The sequence below is a fragment of the Eumetopias jubatus genome, unplaced genomic scaffold (assembly GCF_037043125.1).
Source record: "Eumetopias jubatus isolate StellerSeaLion01/CBP00866 unplaced genomic scaffold, mEumJub1_p1.0 scaffold_1, whole genome shotgun sequence".
NCBI lineage: Eukaryota > Metazoa > Chordata > Mammalia > Carnivora > Otariidae > Eumetopias > Eumetopias jubatus.
The window spans coordinates 216,483,751-216,503,407 of NW_028274807.1; the positions used below are offsets into that span (position 1 = coordinate 216,483,751).

General features: G+C 41.5%; 1 protein-coding gene across 1 annotated transcript in view; it reads right to left on the bottom strand.

Annotated features, from left to right (window-relative positions):
• Positions 1-7,718: 7,718 nt before the first annotated feature.
• LOC114226170 (uncharacterized) overlaps positions 7,719-19,657 on the bottom strand; it is a 30,422-nt gene continuing 18,483 nt past the window's right edge. Inside the window, 5 exon segments of the mRNA XM_028126107.2 lie at positions 7,719-8,204; positions 8,207-8,776; positions 8,779-9,494; positions 10,058-10,241; positions 10,653-10,779. Coding sequence (XP_027981908.2) covers positions 7,891-8,204; positions 8,207-8,776; positions 8,779-9,494; positions 10,058-10,241; positions 10,653-10,779 — 1,911 coding nt within the window. The 3' untranslated portion in view covers positions 7,719-7,890.

The following is a 19,657-nucleotide window of genomic DNA, read 5'->3' on the forward strand; positions in this document are numbered from 1 at the left end:
CCAATTCTTGGTTTCAGCTGGGGTTGAGATCTCAAGGTCGTAGGATCAAGCCCTGAGTTGGGCTCCATGCTAAGCATGGAGTCTGCTAAAATTTCTTCCGCTTCCTCTGCTCTTCCCCACCTCATGCTCTCTTTCTCTCTCTCTCTCAAGGCTTTTTTTTAAAAAATTACTCCCAGTGGTGAAACCCTTAATGTCGCCTATGTAATGGTCTCTGACAAAGAACACCAGGAGTCGTGGTCTTGCAGCTCAAGAGTGTGGGAGAGGGAGCCAGACACGTGCATCTTCCCTATTTGTCAACAACGAAACAAACCACATTTGTGGTGAGGCGAGTCTTAGTTGTGGGAATGACTTACAACTCGGTGCTCCAGGCATAACTGCCTTGAGGAAATTCCTAATTTCTGGGAATGCTGCTTCTCAATGTTTGTTGTCCAAATACCTCTGAGACGTTTACATGAAAGTCCGTACCAGAATGGAAACATGTCCTTCCTCCTCATTCCTTCTTGCTGGGGATTGTGCTGAATTGTGCTGAACAGGACGTTTCTTGCAATGATGGATGGGTAAGGGGTTGGTCATGCTTCACCCAGTGGTGTCTCCTTGTATTAATTCCAGTGGAGGAAGGATGGGCCGTGCCTTTCTCTTTCCTCCCGACCACTCACGCTTCTGTTGATCTGCCCCCAGTTGACACAGGTCAGTTTCTATCTCCATCAGATGGCCCCCAGGGATGCTCCTCTGGCCCTGGGCCTGGTGCGAGTGTGGTTGTATTTTGGGTGGAGCTGGTTGGGCTTCATGTCTGAGAGGGTTTGTAAGGTGAGCAGGCCCAGTGGGACTTGGGGAAGGAATGTGGTGGTGTGAATGCACAATAAAGATACCTGTACAGTCTCTGCAGAGAGGAATGCTTCCGTCTAATTGTTCCAACCACTGTCGGAATGGGATTTGCTCTCTACTGTCCTCAATTCACCAGCATGACCAGTGACCGTGTGGATCCCACACACTAATAGGGGTGAGTGTAGGTGCACTGAACTGAAACAGCATGGAAGGTGTGTCACCACCACATTTCGATGTCACCACCAGTGGGAAACAGTCCATATGTGACATTTTCCATGGAACTCTCTTTTTCATAGCAGAACCATGAAATCCAATTTCAATTTTTTTACAGATTGTTAACCCTTCCATGTACCCAGAGATCGTTTTCCCTGTGATTTTGTGGTTCTTTTGTTTCCAGTTCTCTTCAGAATCTGAGAGCGAAGTTTTGCAGGGGTGCCCACCTGATGCTTGTGTGGAGGCTCTGAATCTGCACCTGTTCTGTGTCCTTCAGTGGTTGCCCAGTCATGTGGCCAAACAAGGGACACAGGACGTTCCAGGGAGACAGCGGATTATACTCAGGTCCTAGAAGGACAGTCAGTGCTTGTAAAGAAGGGGTGACATGGGGGAACACCAGGGGAGCAAGCAGGACTGGGAGGGTGGGAAGCAATAAGCATGAGGACATGTGGGCAAGTGCCTGCAGTGTCTAGATCAGTGTGGAGTGTCATCGTTTGCTTTGAGCCGAGTGTGTGGCACACGAGGGAGCGAGGGAGGCTCAATATTTAGCACCTGACACTGAATATAGAGTCTGGGAAAGAAAGGCTCCACTTGAATCATGATCCTGACTTGGTTCCTTTCTTGCTCTGTGGCCTTTGGAAAATCACCTGCATCTGTAGGCCTCAGGTAGCTCATACAAGGAGATAAAAACATTATCTACCTTATAGAGTCTGCTGAGGAGCAACTGGGTTTATCTATGCTGAGTTCCTTTATGGAGAACATTTAACGCAGTGCCGGATGTGAATAAGCAAGATGTCAGTGTTCACATAGTATATGAGAACGCAAACATAGCCTCAGACAGTGGAAGCTGGCCTGGAGCTCACTACTGGGCTGTGGCTTTCTCTCATTGAGCAGAAACAGTTTCACCCGCCTGTCCTCCGACGAGGCACTTCCTTGTCTGTGAGGAGTCAGGGCACATGAAGACCATGTCACGGTGATGTCGGTAAGGAGGCTAAAAAATGAAGTCCAATCTGTGAAAATCAGCAAATATTCCCTGCCTCTAGCTGATGTGCCTGGTGCTTCTCTATTCCTAGTTTCAGCTGCACTGCATTCTTCCTGCTTTCTAGATAAGAGAGCACCTGGGTGGCTCCGTCAGTTAATCGTCTGCCTTTGGCTCAGGTCATGATCCCAGGGTCCTGGGATCGAGCACTCTGTAGGGCTCCCTGCTCAGCGGGGAATCTGCTTCTCCCTCTCCCTCTGCCCCTCCCCTCTGCTCTTTCTCTCACTCCCTTCTTAGTTACTTCTCTATTCATCTATGCACCTGATATTTCTTTTTTTTTTTAATTTTTTTATTTATTCATTTGATAGAGTGAGCATGAGCAGGGGGAGAGGCAGAGAGAGAAGCAGGCTCACCGCTGAGCCAGGAGCCCGACGTGGGGCTAGATCCCAGGACCCCAGGACCATGACCCGAGCGAAAGGCAGATGCTCAACCACCTGAGCCACCCAGGTGCAGGTGACATTTCTTAGAAAAGTATCACACTGGGATTTCTTTCTCTCAAAGGGGAAATGATTCTAGAGTTTGACAGTAGTAATCACAATCACCAACAAGGGGGGTTAAATGACACTTCAACTTCTTTTATTTGCTCCATATCTGACACACTATTACAGTCTGGGGACACTGATCATTTGTTCTTATGAGATCAGCTACCATCCTTTCTGTGCAAAATCTTCAACTGATATTGACAGAATCCACAGTGTGCCTCCCATCAAGATTCAAATAGATCCCTCAAAAGTTCTCCCCAGGAGGGGCACTTGGGTGGCACAATCAGGTGACCGACTTTTGGTTTTGGCTCAGGTTGTGATCTCAGGGTTGTGAGATGGAGCCCCAGGTCCGGCTCTGCGCTCAGCACAGAGTCTGCTTTAGAGTCTCTCTCCCTCTGCCCCTCCCACTCCGTGCTTTCTCTCTCAAATAAATCTTAAAAAATAGTTCTTCCCAGAATTAATCAGTACCCTATAAATAAAACAGCTCTTCAAGGCATCAAACCATCTAAGGCTCAGGGCCTCATTATCTCTTGCACTAGTCCCTGTAATACCCTTATTTTACCTGTGACCCAATTGGATAGTTTGTCTAGGATCTCCGAACAACAAATCACCTTGTTACCAACCTCCATATGCTACAAGTACTCTGAGAAAGGACAAGGCCGTAAAACCTGAGGATCCTGAAGAAAGCCTGGGGAGGTCAAACACAAGGAGAGCAGAGCTCAAAATCCAGAAAACTTACTGTCAACCTACCCTGTGGGTGAGAAAGCAATGAGACTTCTCTGCTGAGTTCTGGTACCTGTTTGCTCGCCAGCCTCGGAGTCATTAGGGGTCTTCTGGGTCTCACTTCTGATCACCAAATAATGGAACCTTAAAAAATACAAGTGCTAGCTATTTTACCAGCAAAACAGTGGGTTTATTTGGAAATAGCAGGGAATTGCAATAGGGACAAGCCAGGTACGGCAAACAAGCAAGTGAAGAGAAGTTGGGAGGGGCTATTCTAAGATAAGTCTATGGGAGTAAATGGAGTTCCAGTGTAGTGGTTTCTCACTGGCTGAGCTGTGATGGCCTCCCATTGGCTGGGCTGTTGTTAGGGTGGAGGAAAATTTTCTCACTCCAGCTGGGGGTAAAGTGTCTGCACTCAAGGTCCCTGTCTCCCCATTTGGTCTACCATTGAGAGATGGTAGGGTGTGAGCGCCCCTGCTGCTCCCAACTTTATGCTAAAGGAGGTTTCCTTTTATTTTCACAAAGGTACACACCCAGGAGTGGAAGTTCTGGGTCATATGGTAACTCTGTGATTAACTCTGAGAAACCACTACATTTTCCACAGTGGCTGCACTGTTTACATTCCAACCAGCAGTGTATAAGGGTTCCTGTTTCTCTACATCTTTGCTGAAACCTATTTTTCATTTCTTATTAAATAGTAGCCATCATGGTTGGTATGAAGTGATACCTCATTGTGATTTTGATTTGCATTTCATAAATGACCAAATGGATTGAACATTTTTGAACAGGGTTGTGTGTTGAATTGAAAGTTTTTATTCTGAATTCTAGACCCTTATCAGATAAAATAAATTTCAATAAATTGGTATGTATAGATCTTATGTACTTATGGAGATGATTAGTGAAATTGCTGTCCATGTTCATTTGAATATATTAAGGGAAAACTGTATTTTTAGGTGTGATGATGGCCTTTGGGTTATGCTGAAAAATTACATTCCAGAATATTCATGGATTAAGTAGTAGTATCTGAGAGTTTCTTCAAAATTATCTGGTGAAAAATCAGTGGGGTGAACTGGACATAAAACCTGATAGAAATGTGGTAAAAGCAGGTCATGGATATATACAGTTTTATTATGCCCTTTAGCCTACTTTCCCCAGTTTTTATTGCAGTAAAATACACATAAAATGATCATATTAATTATTTTTAAGTGTAAAGTTCAGAAGTATTAAATACATTCACACTGTTGTGCAACCATCACCACCATCCATCTCCAGAACTCTTCATCTTGTAAAACTGAAACTGTTCCCACTAAATGCTGACTCCCCTCCCTCCCCTCCCCCCAGACCCTGGCTCCCACCATTTTACTGTCTATATAATTTTGATTACTCTTAGTCCCTCACACATGGAATCATATGGTATTTGTCTCTTTCTAATTGGTTTATTTCACTTAGGATAATATCCTCAAGATCCATCTGTCTCATTACACATTGCAATTTCCTTACTTTTTAAGGCTGAAAAATATTCCATTGTATGTATGTACTCCATTTGGCTTATCTATTCATCCATCAGTGGACATGTGAGTTGCTTACACATTTTAGGCATTGTGGATAATGCTGATACGAACACAGGTGTACCAGTATCTCTTCAAGACTCTGCTCTTAATTCTGTTGGGTATATACCCAGAGGTGGAATTGCTGGATCATATGGTAGTTCTTTTTTAAAATTTTGAGGAACTGCCATAGTATTTTGCACAGTGGCTTTTCCATTTTATCAACAGTGCACAAGTGTTCCAATTTCTCCACATCCTCAATACATGTTGTTTTCTAGTTTGCTTTGTTTTGTTGTTAGAAGCAATCCCATTGTGTTTGAGGTGGTATCAGATTGTAGTTTTGATTTGCATTTCCCTAATGATTAATGGTGTCATGTATTTTTTAATGTGCTTATTGGACATGTATATATATTCTTTTAAAAATTAACATATAATGTATTACTTGTTTCAGGGGTACAGGTCTGTGATTCATCAGCCTTACATAATTCACAGCACTCACCATAGTACATACCCTCCCCAACGTCCATCACCCAGCCACCCCATCCTTCCCACCCCCCTCCACTCCAGCAACCCTCAGTTTGTTTCCTGAGATTAAGAGTCTCATGGTTTGTCTCCCCCTCCGGTTTCATCTTGTTTCATTTTTCCCTCCTTCCCTTAAGATCCTCTGTCTTGTTTCTCAGATTCCTCATATATATTCTTTAGAGAATGTCTATTGAAGTCATTTATTAATTTTGAATCAAGCTTGTTTTTTTTTTTGGGTTGTTGCATTTTAAACGTTCTGTATATATTCTTATTCTGGATATTAATATCATCAAATATGTGGATTTGCAAGTGTTTTCTCCCATTCTGAGTTGACGTTTTACTGTGTTGATACTGTCTTTTGATGCACAGAATTTTAAATTTTCATGAAGCCAAGTTTGCCTATTTTTTCTTTTTTTTTTAAGATTTTATTTATTTGTTAGAGAGAGCACAAGCAGAGGGAGCAGCAGCAGAGGGAGAGGGAGAAGCAGGCTCCCCACTGAGCAGGGAACCTGATGCGGGACTCAATCCCAGGACCCTGGGATCATAACCTGAGCTGAAGGCAACCGCTTAACCAACTGAGCCACTCAGGCGAAGCTGTTCCACTCAATTTTGTCTCTTCCAAATAAGAACTATGAAGATTACCAACCAGACCTGAGTAGCCAATCCAGAACAAACCTCACATCACTCAGTGCTCCTCCAAATCACAGAAACCCCAAACTGGTCAGTCTCTTAAAACACTCTGATGCATCCTACAAACCTTCCTGGTGAGTGAGTGTCCCACTGCAGTAGCATAACATACCCACTCCCCTTGACTACAGGCATGGTCCTGGTGTTCTTTGGCTAGATTACACTGATAAAATAAGTTTTTACTATCATGAATGAATATGAAATCATGTTAATGTCAGAAGTTTTAAGTACATTAAAAAACCAGAAAGAAAAATACATGAATTTGTACAAACCTGTTAACACTGACTCAATGAATGGTGCCTAAATTGGCAAAATTATAACATGATTTCACACTCTGTAATTGCAATGGGATATTTTCATATATCCCAAGTGAAAAGTAAAAAGAACATTTCTTAGTATCCATGTTGGTGGAGGACATGGAGCTAATGACAGGTTAGGTTTGAGAGAATGAAAGTCAACTCCCTGCTGTCTGTTTTGAGGGGACTCTTGATTAAAAGGGGCAGGAATCAGTGTAATGGTCTAGAAGGCAGTGTCCATTCTGCTTTCTATGTCTCATGAAAATTTGTCAATTAATGAATGTTAACCTGGACGTATACAGGAAAGACATTTAGGAAGGTTGAATTCCCAGCCTTATCCACATTTTCATAAGGAAATCTGGTATAACCATCTCTATCTATACGCTTCATTATGTCATAGGTCTCTATTCTTAATTCAAAGCTTGCTGTCCAAGTCACATGCAGAAGCAAGGAAAAGAGCAAATTGCAGGAGATAAAGATCACCCTTTTTAGAGTTTTGTATATTTACAAATTTTTACATTAAACGAGTATTTCAGTAAGAAGAAAGAAATACGTAAGTGATATCCACTATGTGCCCTTCCAGAACAGTAAAACTGCAAAATGTCCCAAGTCCTGTTATTCTAATGATACAGAAAGACTACTGTTTTGTTCATCTCAGCCTGTCAGTAGTGATCCTGTCAGCTAGGAAAGCCTAGGTGTGCTCACCTGGGCCACACTGCTTGTGGTGAGCCCCCACAGACCTGACCCCATCCATAGCTAATGTTGTGACTGGACTGTTCCCTGTAGTTCTTATTATAAGACGCACCTTAGCAACAGCCATTGTGGAACTTAGAAGAATAAGGTTTATTACTCACAAGTCTGGGGAAGTACACAGTACACCTGGGGCCACACAGTAAGGCTGTAAGTAGAGAATGCAGACCTGGTGTTCTATGTATGTTGGGGACAAGGGTGGGGTGCCTAGAGTTTTACAGGTTTATTATTTATTAGGAACTTCATTGGTGGAGGGTGGCCTGGTTCTGTATCTAGTTGTTCTGCTGGCAGCTGTATTCTATAGCCAACAATGTTTATTCTAGACGGAGGTCTTTCACGTAGATGCCTCAGCAGTCAAATGATTACTGTCAGGCCCCTACATTATAATCTGAAGCTCAATGTCACTTACACTACAATACACTATGTAAGAGTTAAACTTTCTGTCACATTAAAAGCACACTTAAAATTACTATGGCTCAAATAAACTACCAAGAAAGAAAATGGTATTAACTGAAAAAAACAGGAAAAAAAAACCCCACTTTTTAAACTTCTGCACTCTAGCTGAAAGACTTAGAGAATTATTTCTCATATGAACACTTATTTGTGAAAGAACTGGAAATTCACTATTTAGGGGTCCGTTTTTAAATGAGGTAGTGACAAACAGTACCATATTTATAACTTCTATATTTCCTTCCTGCAGTATGATACATGAATTAGTGCAAGATTTTCCAACATTACTTACAATTATGGAATTTCTCTCTAGAAAGCATGACCCAACTCAAATATTACATGCATTTCTGGAGCTGCTACCCAATGTGCATTCTCACATGGTTTCGAAAGGATGAGGGCCACTTGAAGGCTTTCCCGCATTGTTTGCATTTATGGGGTTTCTCTCCAGTGTGCATCCTCACATGCTTTTGTAAGGATGAGGACCAACTAAAGGCTTTCCCACATTGTGCACATTCATAAGGCTTCTCTCCAGTGTGGGTGCGCATGTGGCCTTGAAAGGATCTGGAAGAAGTGAAGGCTCTCCCACAATTCTCACATTTATACAGTTTCTCTTCAGTGTGAATTCTCACATGTTCTCGAAAGGTTGAGGGCCAACTGAAGGCTTTTCCCACTGTTTACACTCGTAAGGTTTCTCTCCAGCGTGGGTTCTCACATGCCCCTGGAAGGACTTGGGGGAACTGAAAACTTTCCCACAGTGCTCACAGTTATACAGCTTCTCCCCAGTGTGCTTCCTCACATGTACTCGGAAGGTTTCAGGCCAACTGACGGCTTTCCCACATTCCTTACATTCATAGGGCTTTTCTCCAGTGTGAGTGTTTTCATGTCTTTGGAAAGACTGGGGATAACTGAAGGTTTTCCCGCACTGTTTGCACTTATAGGGCTTCTCTCCAGTGTGTGTTATCATGTGTCTTCAAAAGGTAGAGGGATAAATGAAGGCTTTCCCACATTCCTTACACTTATATGGCTTCTCCCCAGTGTGAGTTCTCTTGTGTCTAGTAAGACTGGAGAACTCGTGGAAGGCTCTGCTGCACTGCTTGCACTCATAGGTTTTCCCTGCTATGTGACTCTTTTTATGTTGAGCAAGGGAGTAGGGATGTCGAAACTTTTTCCCACATAACTTACATTCATAGGGCTTCTCCCCAGTGTGTGTTATCATGTGCCTTTGAAAGACTGAGGGATAAAGACTTTCCCACATTCCTTACACTTGTATGGCTTTTCTCCAGTGTGAGTTCGCACATGCCCAGTAAAACTGGAGAACTCGTGGAAGGTCTTCCCACATTGCTTGCATTCGTAGGTTTTCTCTGACGTGTGAATCTTCATATGTTGAGTGAGGGAGTAAGAATGGTGAAAGGCTTTTCTACGTAACTTACATTCATAGGGCTTCTCCCCAGTTTGTGTTACCGTGTGTCTTTGAAAGATTGAGGAATAAATGAAGGCTTTCCCACATTCCTTACACATATATGGCTTTTCCCCAGTGTGAGTTTTCATGTGTCTAGTAAGACTGGAGAACTCGTGGAAGGTTTTCCCACATTGCTTGCATTTATAGTTTTTCTCTGGAGTGTGAATCCTGATATGTTGAGTGAGGGAGTAGAAATAAGGAAAGGTTTTCCCACATAATTTACATCCATAGGGCTTCTCTCCAGCGTGAGTTCTTAGGTGTGCATGACAAACGCAAGCCTGCTTGCATTCTTGACACGGATGTGGTTTTTGTACACAGTGAGATCTGACATGCCTCTTCAGGGAAGAAAGATGCATGAAGCCTTTTCCACACTTGGTGCATTCATAGAGTTTTACTCCAGTAGAAACATGCTTGCAGAAATTAAAATGGGGAAACCGGCTGCACGTTTCTCTGTGCTGATTTCTTTCATTACTTTCACAGAATCTGCCTGTCACAGGATTTCTGTTAAAAGTCAGAAACACTTTATCAATGTTATGTTTATTAATGATTTATTATTAGCAACTAATAAGTATTAGAGCCAGATGACTAACTGCATTTTAGTATACAGGAAGTTTTTCTACCCTCTGTGGATTGTCTTAGAGTTAACTAATGCCCTAGAAGTGACTTCTATCATGTTCACTGTTCATACTGTTTATCATGTGTGGGGTCTTCCTAAAAGTGTCTAACTGAATTATGCTTAAACACTCAATGTCTCAGTCAAGTTTTTAAAAACTTTCTTAGAATTCTAAATAGAGTTGGGGGCACCTGGGTGGCTCAGTCAGTTAACTAACTGTCTGCCTTCAGCTCAGGTCATGATCTCAGTGTCCTTGGGATCAAGCCCTGCGTCATGCTCCCTGCTCATCAGGGAGTCTGCTTCGTCCTCTCCCTCTGTACCTCCTCCCACCCAACCCACTTGTCCTCTCTCTCTCAAATAGATTTGGAGCTGTTTTTATTTTTTAAATTTCATGACCTACCAAAACTCTGTCCTGGGATTAGTACTGCTTTATCTTGTGAACACAACTCACCTCAGATGTCTTGCATGGTTTCCATGCTGATCTTCAGTGCTATGGTCTTCCCAATTTTTTTCTAAAATGTAGGCACAAGAATGATTTTTTGTGAATTTTGCCATTTTCTGTTCATTAGATTTTTTTTTCTCATGCATATCCTGTTGAGAAACCAACCCACTGGCTTTAAGCAGTGTTTCATAATCTGAAACAAACAAAAAGGTGAATGAACATATTAAAGGAAGAAGGAACTTATGAGTAAAGAAAGACTTTGAGGACTTTAGTGCTTTCAGGACTTCATGGATGGCAGGCAGGAGGGGTCAAAATGGTAGGCAATTTACTAACAACTATCAAAAGTTTTCCAAGAAACCTCTCTGTGAACCAGACCAACACATGAAGCTGATCCCCCACTAATGAAGCCAAAGGAGTTTCTAGTCTGAATCAAGACAAAAATAAAACCTCAGTTTAAGGGACACATTTCCACTGTCATGGAGACATTATTAGATTGTAGGTCCATGATGACTGTGACAATGTCTGTCTTACTTACCAGTGTATTTCTTTTCCAAGAGATACTTGTTTATTAGATGACTAAGTGAAGGCCTGAAGCCATCCTTACCCACTGACACCAGGTTCTGGAAAGTTTCTAGCATCACATCTCTGTAGAGGTTCTTCTGCATAGAATCCAGCAAAGCCCACTCATCCAGGGTGAAGTCCACAGCCACATCCTCAAAGACCACCGAGTCCTGAAACATATGAATGTGTGCAGGAGGAAGGGTGAGTCTGAAAGCACTGGGGACCTAAACTCAATTCACAGGAAGTTCAAATCAGATCCTCTGGTCTCACAATATGTGCTCTGACCCTAATAGGCTTACCTGCACCACTAAGGAGTCAACCTTAACCCTATATTTACCGTGACCACTCTTGTCTTACTCCTTTCTATCAGCAGGACCCAGAGAGATGTGCCATGCACATTAAATAAATACTTCTGCTAGAAAGTATGCAGTAAAAGGGTAACAGATCTTAATTGTCCAAACCCTGAATATTCTTTAGGACTAGCCCTTGAGCAACTCCTGGGAGGAAATCTGCAAGCCCTCAGAATACATGGATTGATAAGAGTGTCTGTGTATATAGGTGGGGCCTTGGGCCCTGGGACATACTGTATCAGACTTCTAGAGGAGCTGGATGCTGAGAAGCTAAGACCAGTCACACAGGAGTGCCCATGACTAACCCTCAATAAAAAGACCTGGGTGAGCTCCCCTGGCTAGAAATATTTCATAAAAGTTGTCACACATTACGCTCTGTATGTACAACTGCATTGAGAGGGGACGACTTGGAGCTTGATCCTGGTTTCTCCTGGATTCTGCTTTGTGTTCCTTTTCTATTCACTAATTTCAATACAGACCTTTTCCCCATAGTCAACTGGAGCACTGTGTATAAGAGCTTTTCTGAGCTAAGTCCTTCTGTGGAATAAATATTTCTGTGAGCCCTTGTAGTGAGTCCTCATACCTGAGGTTGGTCTTGGAGACCCCTGACGCAGAGCACCATCAACTCCCTGGGTCATAAAGTAATTCACTACAGGGGCTATCAGTAGATTGAAACTGCCAAGATATAGAACTAGTGAACGTGAAGACAGGCTGGTTATGCAATCTGAAGAACAGAGAGAATAAAAATGAAGATAGAAGAAATGTAGGGTGCAGGCTGAGAGAAGCAATTGCACAAGTACAGGGAGAAAAGAGGCCACCCTGAAGAAGGTAGGAGTGCGGAGATGGAGTCTGGGGGAGATGGATCGCAGGTGCTACAAAGGGAAGGGAGCCATGGTTGCAAAGAAAGCTGAGACAGGAACACACGGGAATGCACAAGGAGAACACTTCCCCAAAGCCACTGGCTTGGAAAATGAGAGGGGCTGATTTTCATGAGTTTTTGCAACCAGTGTGGCTCAAAGACTGGACTTAAAGAAGTTGGCAGCCTTGACTGGGATAGAGCCGTAAGAGCGCTGCCCTACTCCTGCACTGAAGGCATGCACAAAATCCCAGGGTAGAGAGCATGATCTGAAGATCATCTAACAGGCACAGGGAGAGACTGTTCACTCTTTTTGAAGTGCATCTGTGTGAGAAGACATTCGCAGAGTTGCCTCTCAGGGGACAAAAGAGGCTGCAGGTGCCATTTCCCTCCCCTGCCCCTTAGCATAGGAGCAGAGACACCTGCTGAGGGCAGCTAAGCCGGACACTGGCTGTTTAGGCTGCTTGCTCATAAGAGCACAGTGAGATCCTTTCCCAGAGGACCAGCACAGGTCCCCACCACAGCAGGTCCCTAAAGTCTGCAGTTTTAAAAATCAGACAGCTTGGCTGGTGTAGAGCCCAAAGTACTTTGCACTACCCCAGGCAGACAATCAACATGGACACAGTTTGAGAACAGCAATCTGAAAAATACCTAAGATACATGAGGGGGAAATTGTTCACTCTTCTTGGAGGGCTTCCCTGAGAGCAGCGAGCATGGACTCCCTTCTCAGGGGACAAGGAGCTGGCTGGTGCCATTTCCCTACCCCACCCCTCAGCATAAACCAACTTCAGTAAACGGCACAGCACCAACACTGACTTAATCTGCTTATATCAAGTCCTGCCTCCCTGCACTCTGCAGGTACTGTTTTTCTCAGGCAAGTGTGCCTAAGGATCAGCACAGCGGGCCCCTTCCCCAGAAGACCAGCATAACCCCCCAACACACACACACACACACACACACACACACACACACACACACACACACACACACTATGCCTACTGACAATAGTTTCTGCAAAGCTTCAGGTCTAGTGGAAATAGCATCAGGTCTCATTTAACAAGCAGACCAGAGCATACCTAGTTAAATCTCACCCAACTCTGGCAAAGGTCCAAACTGCCCCACTGCAGGCAAGGAGACCTCTGTAGATGACTGAACTGAGGGACAGAGCAGCCAAAACACAACAGTGAGTGCACACAGCACATACCAGAGACAATTCCCGAAGCACCAGGCCCTAAACATTATATGACCTCTTCATAAAGCCATTACTCTCAGAAGCAGGAAACATAACAGGCTTCCCAATACACAGAAGAAGACAGACACCTAGACAAAATACCAATACAGAGGATTCATCCCAAAAGAAAGAACAAGAAAAGGTCATGGCCAGGGATCTAATTGAAACAGATATAAGTAATATGCTTGAAGCTGAATTTAAAACAACAATCATAAGGATACTAGCTGGGCTTGAGAAAAGCATGGAAGACATCAGGGAGACACCACAGATATAAAAGAGCTAGAAACTAGTCAGGCTGAAATAAAAAATGCTATATGTGAGATTTGAAACCAAGTGGATGTAATGCCCACAAAAATGGAAGAAACCGAGGAATGAATAACTGACCTAGAAGATAAAATTATTTAAAATAATGAAGCTGTACAAAATAGAGAAAGAATGATGGATCATGAAAGTAGGCTTAGGGAACTCAGTGACTCCATCAAACATAACAACATTCATATCATACGAGTCCCAGAAGAAGAGAGAAAAAAAGGGGCAGAGAATTTATGTGAAGAAATAATAGCTGCAAACTTCCCTAAGCTGGGTAAGGAAACAGATATTCAAATCCAGGAGGTACAGAGAACTCCCAACAAAAGTAGGCTAACAACAAGACATATTGTATTTAAGTTTGTAAAATACAATGATAAAAAATCCTAAAAGCAGCAAGACAAAGGAAGTCCCTAACTTACAAGGGAAGACAAATAAGGGTAGCGGCTGATCTCTCCACAGAAACCTGGGAAGCCAGAGGAGAGTGGCAGAATATATTCAATGTGCTGAATGGGAAAAATCTGTAGCCCAGAATACTCTATGCAGCAAGGCTATAATTCAAAATAGAAGAGAGAAAGAATTTGCCAGACAAACAAAAACTAAAGGAGTTCATGACCACTAAACGAGCCCTGCAAGAAATAGTAAAGAGGACTTATTCAGAGGGAAAAAAAAAACAGAACCTATATAACAAAGACTAGAAAGGGACAGAGAAAAATCTCCAGAAATAATGATAAAACAAGTAATAAAGTGGCATTAAAGACATATCCATCAATTATTATGCTGAATGTAAGTGGACTAAAGGCTCCAATCAAAGACAGGGTGTCAGAATGGATAAAAGACCAAAATCCATATGCTGCCTACAAGAGACTAATTTTAGACGTAAAGAGACCTGCAGATTGAAAGTAAGGGGATGGAGAAACATTTATCATGCTAATAACATCAAAAGAAAGCCAGAGGAGCAATACCTAAATCAGACAAACTAGATTTTAAACCAAAGACTGTAACAAGAGATAAAGAAGGGCACTATATCGTAATACAGGGGAATACCCAATGAGAAGATCTAACAATTGTAAATATTTATGCCTTCAACTTGGGAGCACCTAAATGTATAAAACAATTAATAACAAACATAAAGGAACTCACCGAGAATAATACAATAATAGTAGGGGACTTTAACACCCCACTTACAGAAATGGACAGATCATCTAAGCAGAAAATCAACAAGGAAACAATGGCTTTGAATGACACACTGGACCAGATGGACTTAACAGATATATTCAGAACATTTCATCCTAAAGTAGCAGAATACGCATTCCTTTTGAGTGTACATGCAACATTCTCCAGAGCAGGTCACATATCAGGCCTCAACAATTACAAAAAGACTGAGATCATACCATGCATGTTTTATGAACACAACACTATAAAACTTGAAGTCAACCACAAGAAAAAAATTGGAAAGACCACAAATACATGGAGGCTAAAGAACATCCTACCAAAGAATGAATGGGTCAACCAGGAAATTAAAGAAGAAATTTTAAAAATCCATGAAAACAAACTGAAAACACAACAGTCCAAAACCACTGGGATGCAGCAAAAGTGGTCATAAGAGGAAAGTCTCTAGCAATACAGGCCTACCTCAAGAAGCAAGAAAAATCTCAGAGAAAAACAACTTAATCTTACACCTAAGGGAGCTAGAAAAAGAACCACAAATGAAGCCTAAAATAAAGATTAGAGCAGAAATAAATAATACAGAAACTAAAAAACAAACAAAAACAGTGGAAAGGTTCAATGAAACCAGGAGCTAGTTCTCTGAAAAAACTAATAAAACTGATAACCCCCTAGCCAGATGTTTCAAAAAGAAAAGAGAAAGGACTCAAATAAATAAAATCACAAATGAGAGAAAAGAAATATGCCATCAAGTTGGACAATCTGGAAGAAATGGGTAAATTCCTAGAAACATATAAACTACCAAAACTGAAACAGGAAGAAATAGAAAACTTGAACAGACCCATAACCAGCAAAGAAATTGAATCACTAGTCAAAAATCTCACAAGAAACAAAAGTCCAGGGCCAGATGGCCTCCCAGGTGAATTCTACCAAACATTAAAAGAAGAGTTAATACCTATTCTTCCCAAACTGGAAGGGAAGGAAAACTTCCTAACTCATTCTACAAGGCCAGCACTACCCTGATTCCAAAACCAAAGATTCACTAAAAAAGAGAACTACAGGCCAATATCCCTGATGAATAAGGATGCAAAACTTCTTAACAAAATACTTGCAAATCAAATTTAACAGTACTAAAAGAATCATTCACTGCAATCAAGTAGGATTCATTCCTGGGCTGAAGAGTGTTTCAATATTTACAAATCAATCAACATGATACACCACATTAATAAAAGGATAGGAACCATATGGTCATTTCAATAGATGCAGAAAAAGCATTTGACAAAATACAGCATTCATTCAAGATAAAATCCTTCAACAAAGTAGGGTTAGAGGGAACATAGCTCAACATAATAAAAGCCATATATGAAAAGCCCACAGCTAATATCATCCTCAATGGGGAAAGTCTGAGAGCTTTTCGTCTACAGTTGGGAACAAGGCAGGGATGTCTACTCTCACCAGTTATTTAACATAGTGATGGAAGTTCTAGCCTCAGCGGTCAGACATCAAAAAGAAATCAAAGGCATCCAAATTGGCACAAAAGGTAAAATTTTCACTATTTTCAGATGACATGATACTCTACAGAGAAAACCCAAAAAACTCCACCAGAAAAATTGTTAGAATTGATACACAAATTCAGTAAAATCGCAGGAAACAAAATCATTGTACAGAAATCTCCTGCCTTTCTATACACCAATAACGAAGCATCAGAAAGAGAAATCAAGGAATGTATCCTATTTACAATTGCACCAAAAACCATAAGATACTGTGGAATAAACCTAACCAAAGAGGTAAAAGATCTGTACTCTGAAAAGTATAAAACAGTAATGAAAGAAATTGAAGATGACGCAAAGAAATGGAACATAGATCAGAAGAACAAACATTGCTAAAATGTCTATACTATCCAAAGCGATCTACACATTTAATGCAATTCCTAACAAAATACTACCAGCATTTTTCACAGAGCTAGAACAAATAGTGCTAAAATTTGGATGGAACCACAAAAGACCCCGAATAGCCAAAGCAATCCTGAAAAAGAAAGGAAAAGCAGGAGGCATCACAATTCCAGACTTTAAGCTATATCGCGAAGCAGTAGTCATCACAACCCTATGGTACTGGCACAAAAACAGACACATAGCTCAATGGAACAGAATAGAAAACCCAGAAATCAACCCACAGCTATCTGGTCAACTAATCATCAACAAAGCAGGAAAGAATATCCAATGGAAAAAAGAAAGCCTCTTCAACAAATGGTGCTGGGAAACTGGACAGCCACATCAGAAGAATGAAACTGGACCACTTTCTTACACCATACACAAAAATAAAGTCAAAATGGATGAAAGACCTAAATGTGAGACAGGAAACCATCAAAATCCTAGAGGAGAACATAGGCAGCAACCTTTTTGACCTCAGCCGCAACAACTTTTTACTAGATATGTCTGCTGAGGCAAGGGAAACACAATCGAAAATAAACTATTGGAAATTCATTGAGATAAAATGCTCCTGCACAGCAAAGGAAACAATCAAGAAAACTAACAGGCAACCTCTGAAATGGGAGAAGATATTTGCAAATGATTTATCTGATAAAGAAAGGGTTCGTATCCAAAGTATATAAAGAACTTATAAAACTCAACACCCACAAAATAAATAATGCAGTTTAAAAAACGGGCAGAAGACATGAGTAGACATTTTTCCAAAGACACACAGATGGCTAACAGACACATGAAGAAATGTTCAACATCACTCATCAGGGAAATGCAAATCAAAACTATAATGAGCTATCACCTCACACCTGTCAGAATGGCTGAAATTAACACAGGAAACACAAGTGTTGGCAAGGATGTGGAGAACACTGTTCATGGGAATTTGAGCTGGTGTAGCCACTCTGGAAAACAGTATGGAGTTCCTTAAAAATTAAAAACAGAACTACCCTATGACCTAGCAATTGCACTACTAGGTATTTACCCAAAGGATACAAAAATACAGATTTGAAGGGATACACGTACTCCGATGTTTATAGCAGCATTATCAACAATATATCCAAATTATGGAAAGAGCATAAATATCCATCGACTGATGAATGGATAAGTAAGATGTGGTATTTATATACAATGGAATATTACTTAGCCATAAGAAAGAATCAAATCTTGCCATTTGCAACAACGTGGATGGAGCTAGAGTGTATTATGCTAAGCAAAATAAGTCAGTCAAAGAAAGACAAATACCATATGATTTCACTCATGTGGAATTTAAGGAAAAAACAACAACAACAACAGATGAGCATGGGGGTGGGGGGAGAGCGACAAACCAGGAAGCAGACTCTTAACTGTAGAGAATAAACTGATGGTTACCAGAAGACAGGATGTGGGTGGGGGATGGGGGAAATAGGTGATGGGTATTAAGCAGGACACCTGTGATGAGCATTGGGTGTTGTAAGTGATGAATTACTAAATTATATACTTGAAACTAATATTACACTGTATGTTAACAGGAATTTAAAATTAAAACCTGAAAAACAAAAACAAAAACAAAAAACTGATAGCAATTGCTCCCAGAAGGAAAGCTGAATCCACATGAAAAAATAAAGAACAATGGCAAAGGTAATGACATAAATGCATATTCTTCTCCTTCATTTTCTTAGCTGATTTCAAAGGCAATGGTGTAATAGTGTTTATAATGTATTGTTGGGTATATAAAACTTATGCTGTAAAATATTTGTAAACTGATTCCCAATAACAGCACAAAGGAGGTGGGTAGGAGCAAAACTGTAATGGAAAAGGGGTGGAAATGATTCAAGAGATAAAGCATTAATTAAAACATGCATTGTTGGCTTTGTAACACTAATAGCTGTAACATATAGAGAAATAATGCCTTATAAAGGGGGGGGATAAAACTACATAGAAGCAAAATTTCTGTACCGCACTGGGATTAAACAATCATAAATCTAAGCTGATCTGATTAGGTGTATTTGGTAACCCTAAAGCAACCAATTAAAAAAAAAAGGAAAAAAATACTTAAAAATGTAATTAAACTAATTGAAATGCTTTACTGGAAAATATTAATGCAAAACAAATTGGTAGAGGAGTATAGGAATAAAGGCATGAGACAGGGACACCTGGGTGGCTCAGTTGGTTAAGCGTTTGCCTTCGGCTCAGGTCATGATCCCAGGGTCCTGGGGTCAAGTCCTGCATCAGGCTCCTTGCTCAGTGGGGAGCCTGCTTCTCCCTCTGCCTGCCGTTCCCCCCCCCCGCTTGTGCTCTCTCTCTCTCTCTCTAATAAATAAATAAATAAATACAAACAAATAAAAAGCAAACAAAGGCACAAGACAGCAAGAGTGAATGGGGACACAGGACAACCACAATGATGATCACATTGAGTGTGAATGGATCACACAACCCAACAAAAGGCAGAGGTGGTCAGAGTGTATCGTGAAACATGACCTAAGTTCTCTCTACTGGAGACACTCTGCTTTGCACCTGAAGTGACCTCCCACCTGGCCCCTCAAGCATGCCATGTACCACTTCCAGGACTGTGAGTGATAAATTCTATTTTAGTTCCCCTGTGGAGTTTTGCAGAACCAGGACTCTTCATTCGAAACCCTAGGGCTCCATGTAACAAATGCTGACTTAACAGTATCACAGCTGGTGCCACAGACAGGATGGATTGGGTTGTGCTTCTGATCATCCCTGGGGAATGTCAAATGGCATTATCAACTGCCTCGGCCAATGCAAACAGTAAATGCAGTATGGTGTCAGCTGGAGCAAGATACAGAGGGCCTTCGTCCATCATTAGAAATACGCTAAATCCTGGGGTCATTAGCCTACCACCTACCTCACACTGTAATAGCCTATCTGCCAGGTTAAAACTGCGTGGCAACGAATGGTCTTCAACAACTGACTGTGGAATTTTAGATGCATAGGTTCTCGCCATTTATTCTTCCATTCCTGATGTTACAGAGATGAGAGAGGACATCCCAAGGGCTCAGGGCCCCTATTTTGCTGTCCTAGATTTAGCCAACATGTTTTACTCCTGAGAGGTTCAGATCAAATCTCCCCCAAACATGCTACTTTGGCATGTGGACTATTTTGAGCTGAAGGCAATTGAGACCCTGCAGGTTCAAGAGAAACTTTTGTCCCTTCCTT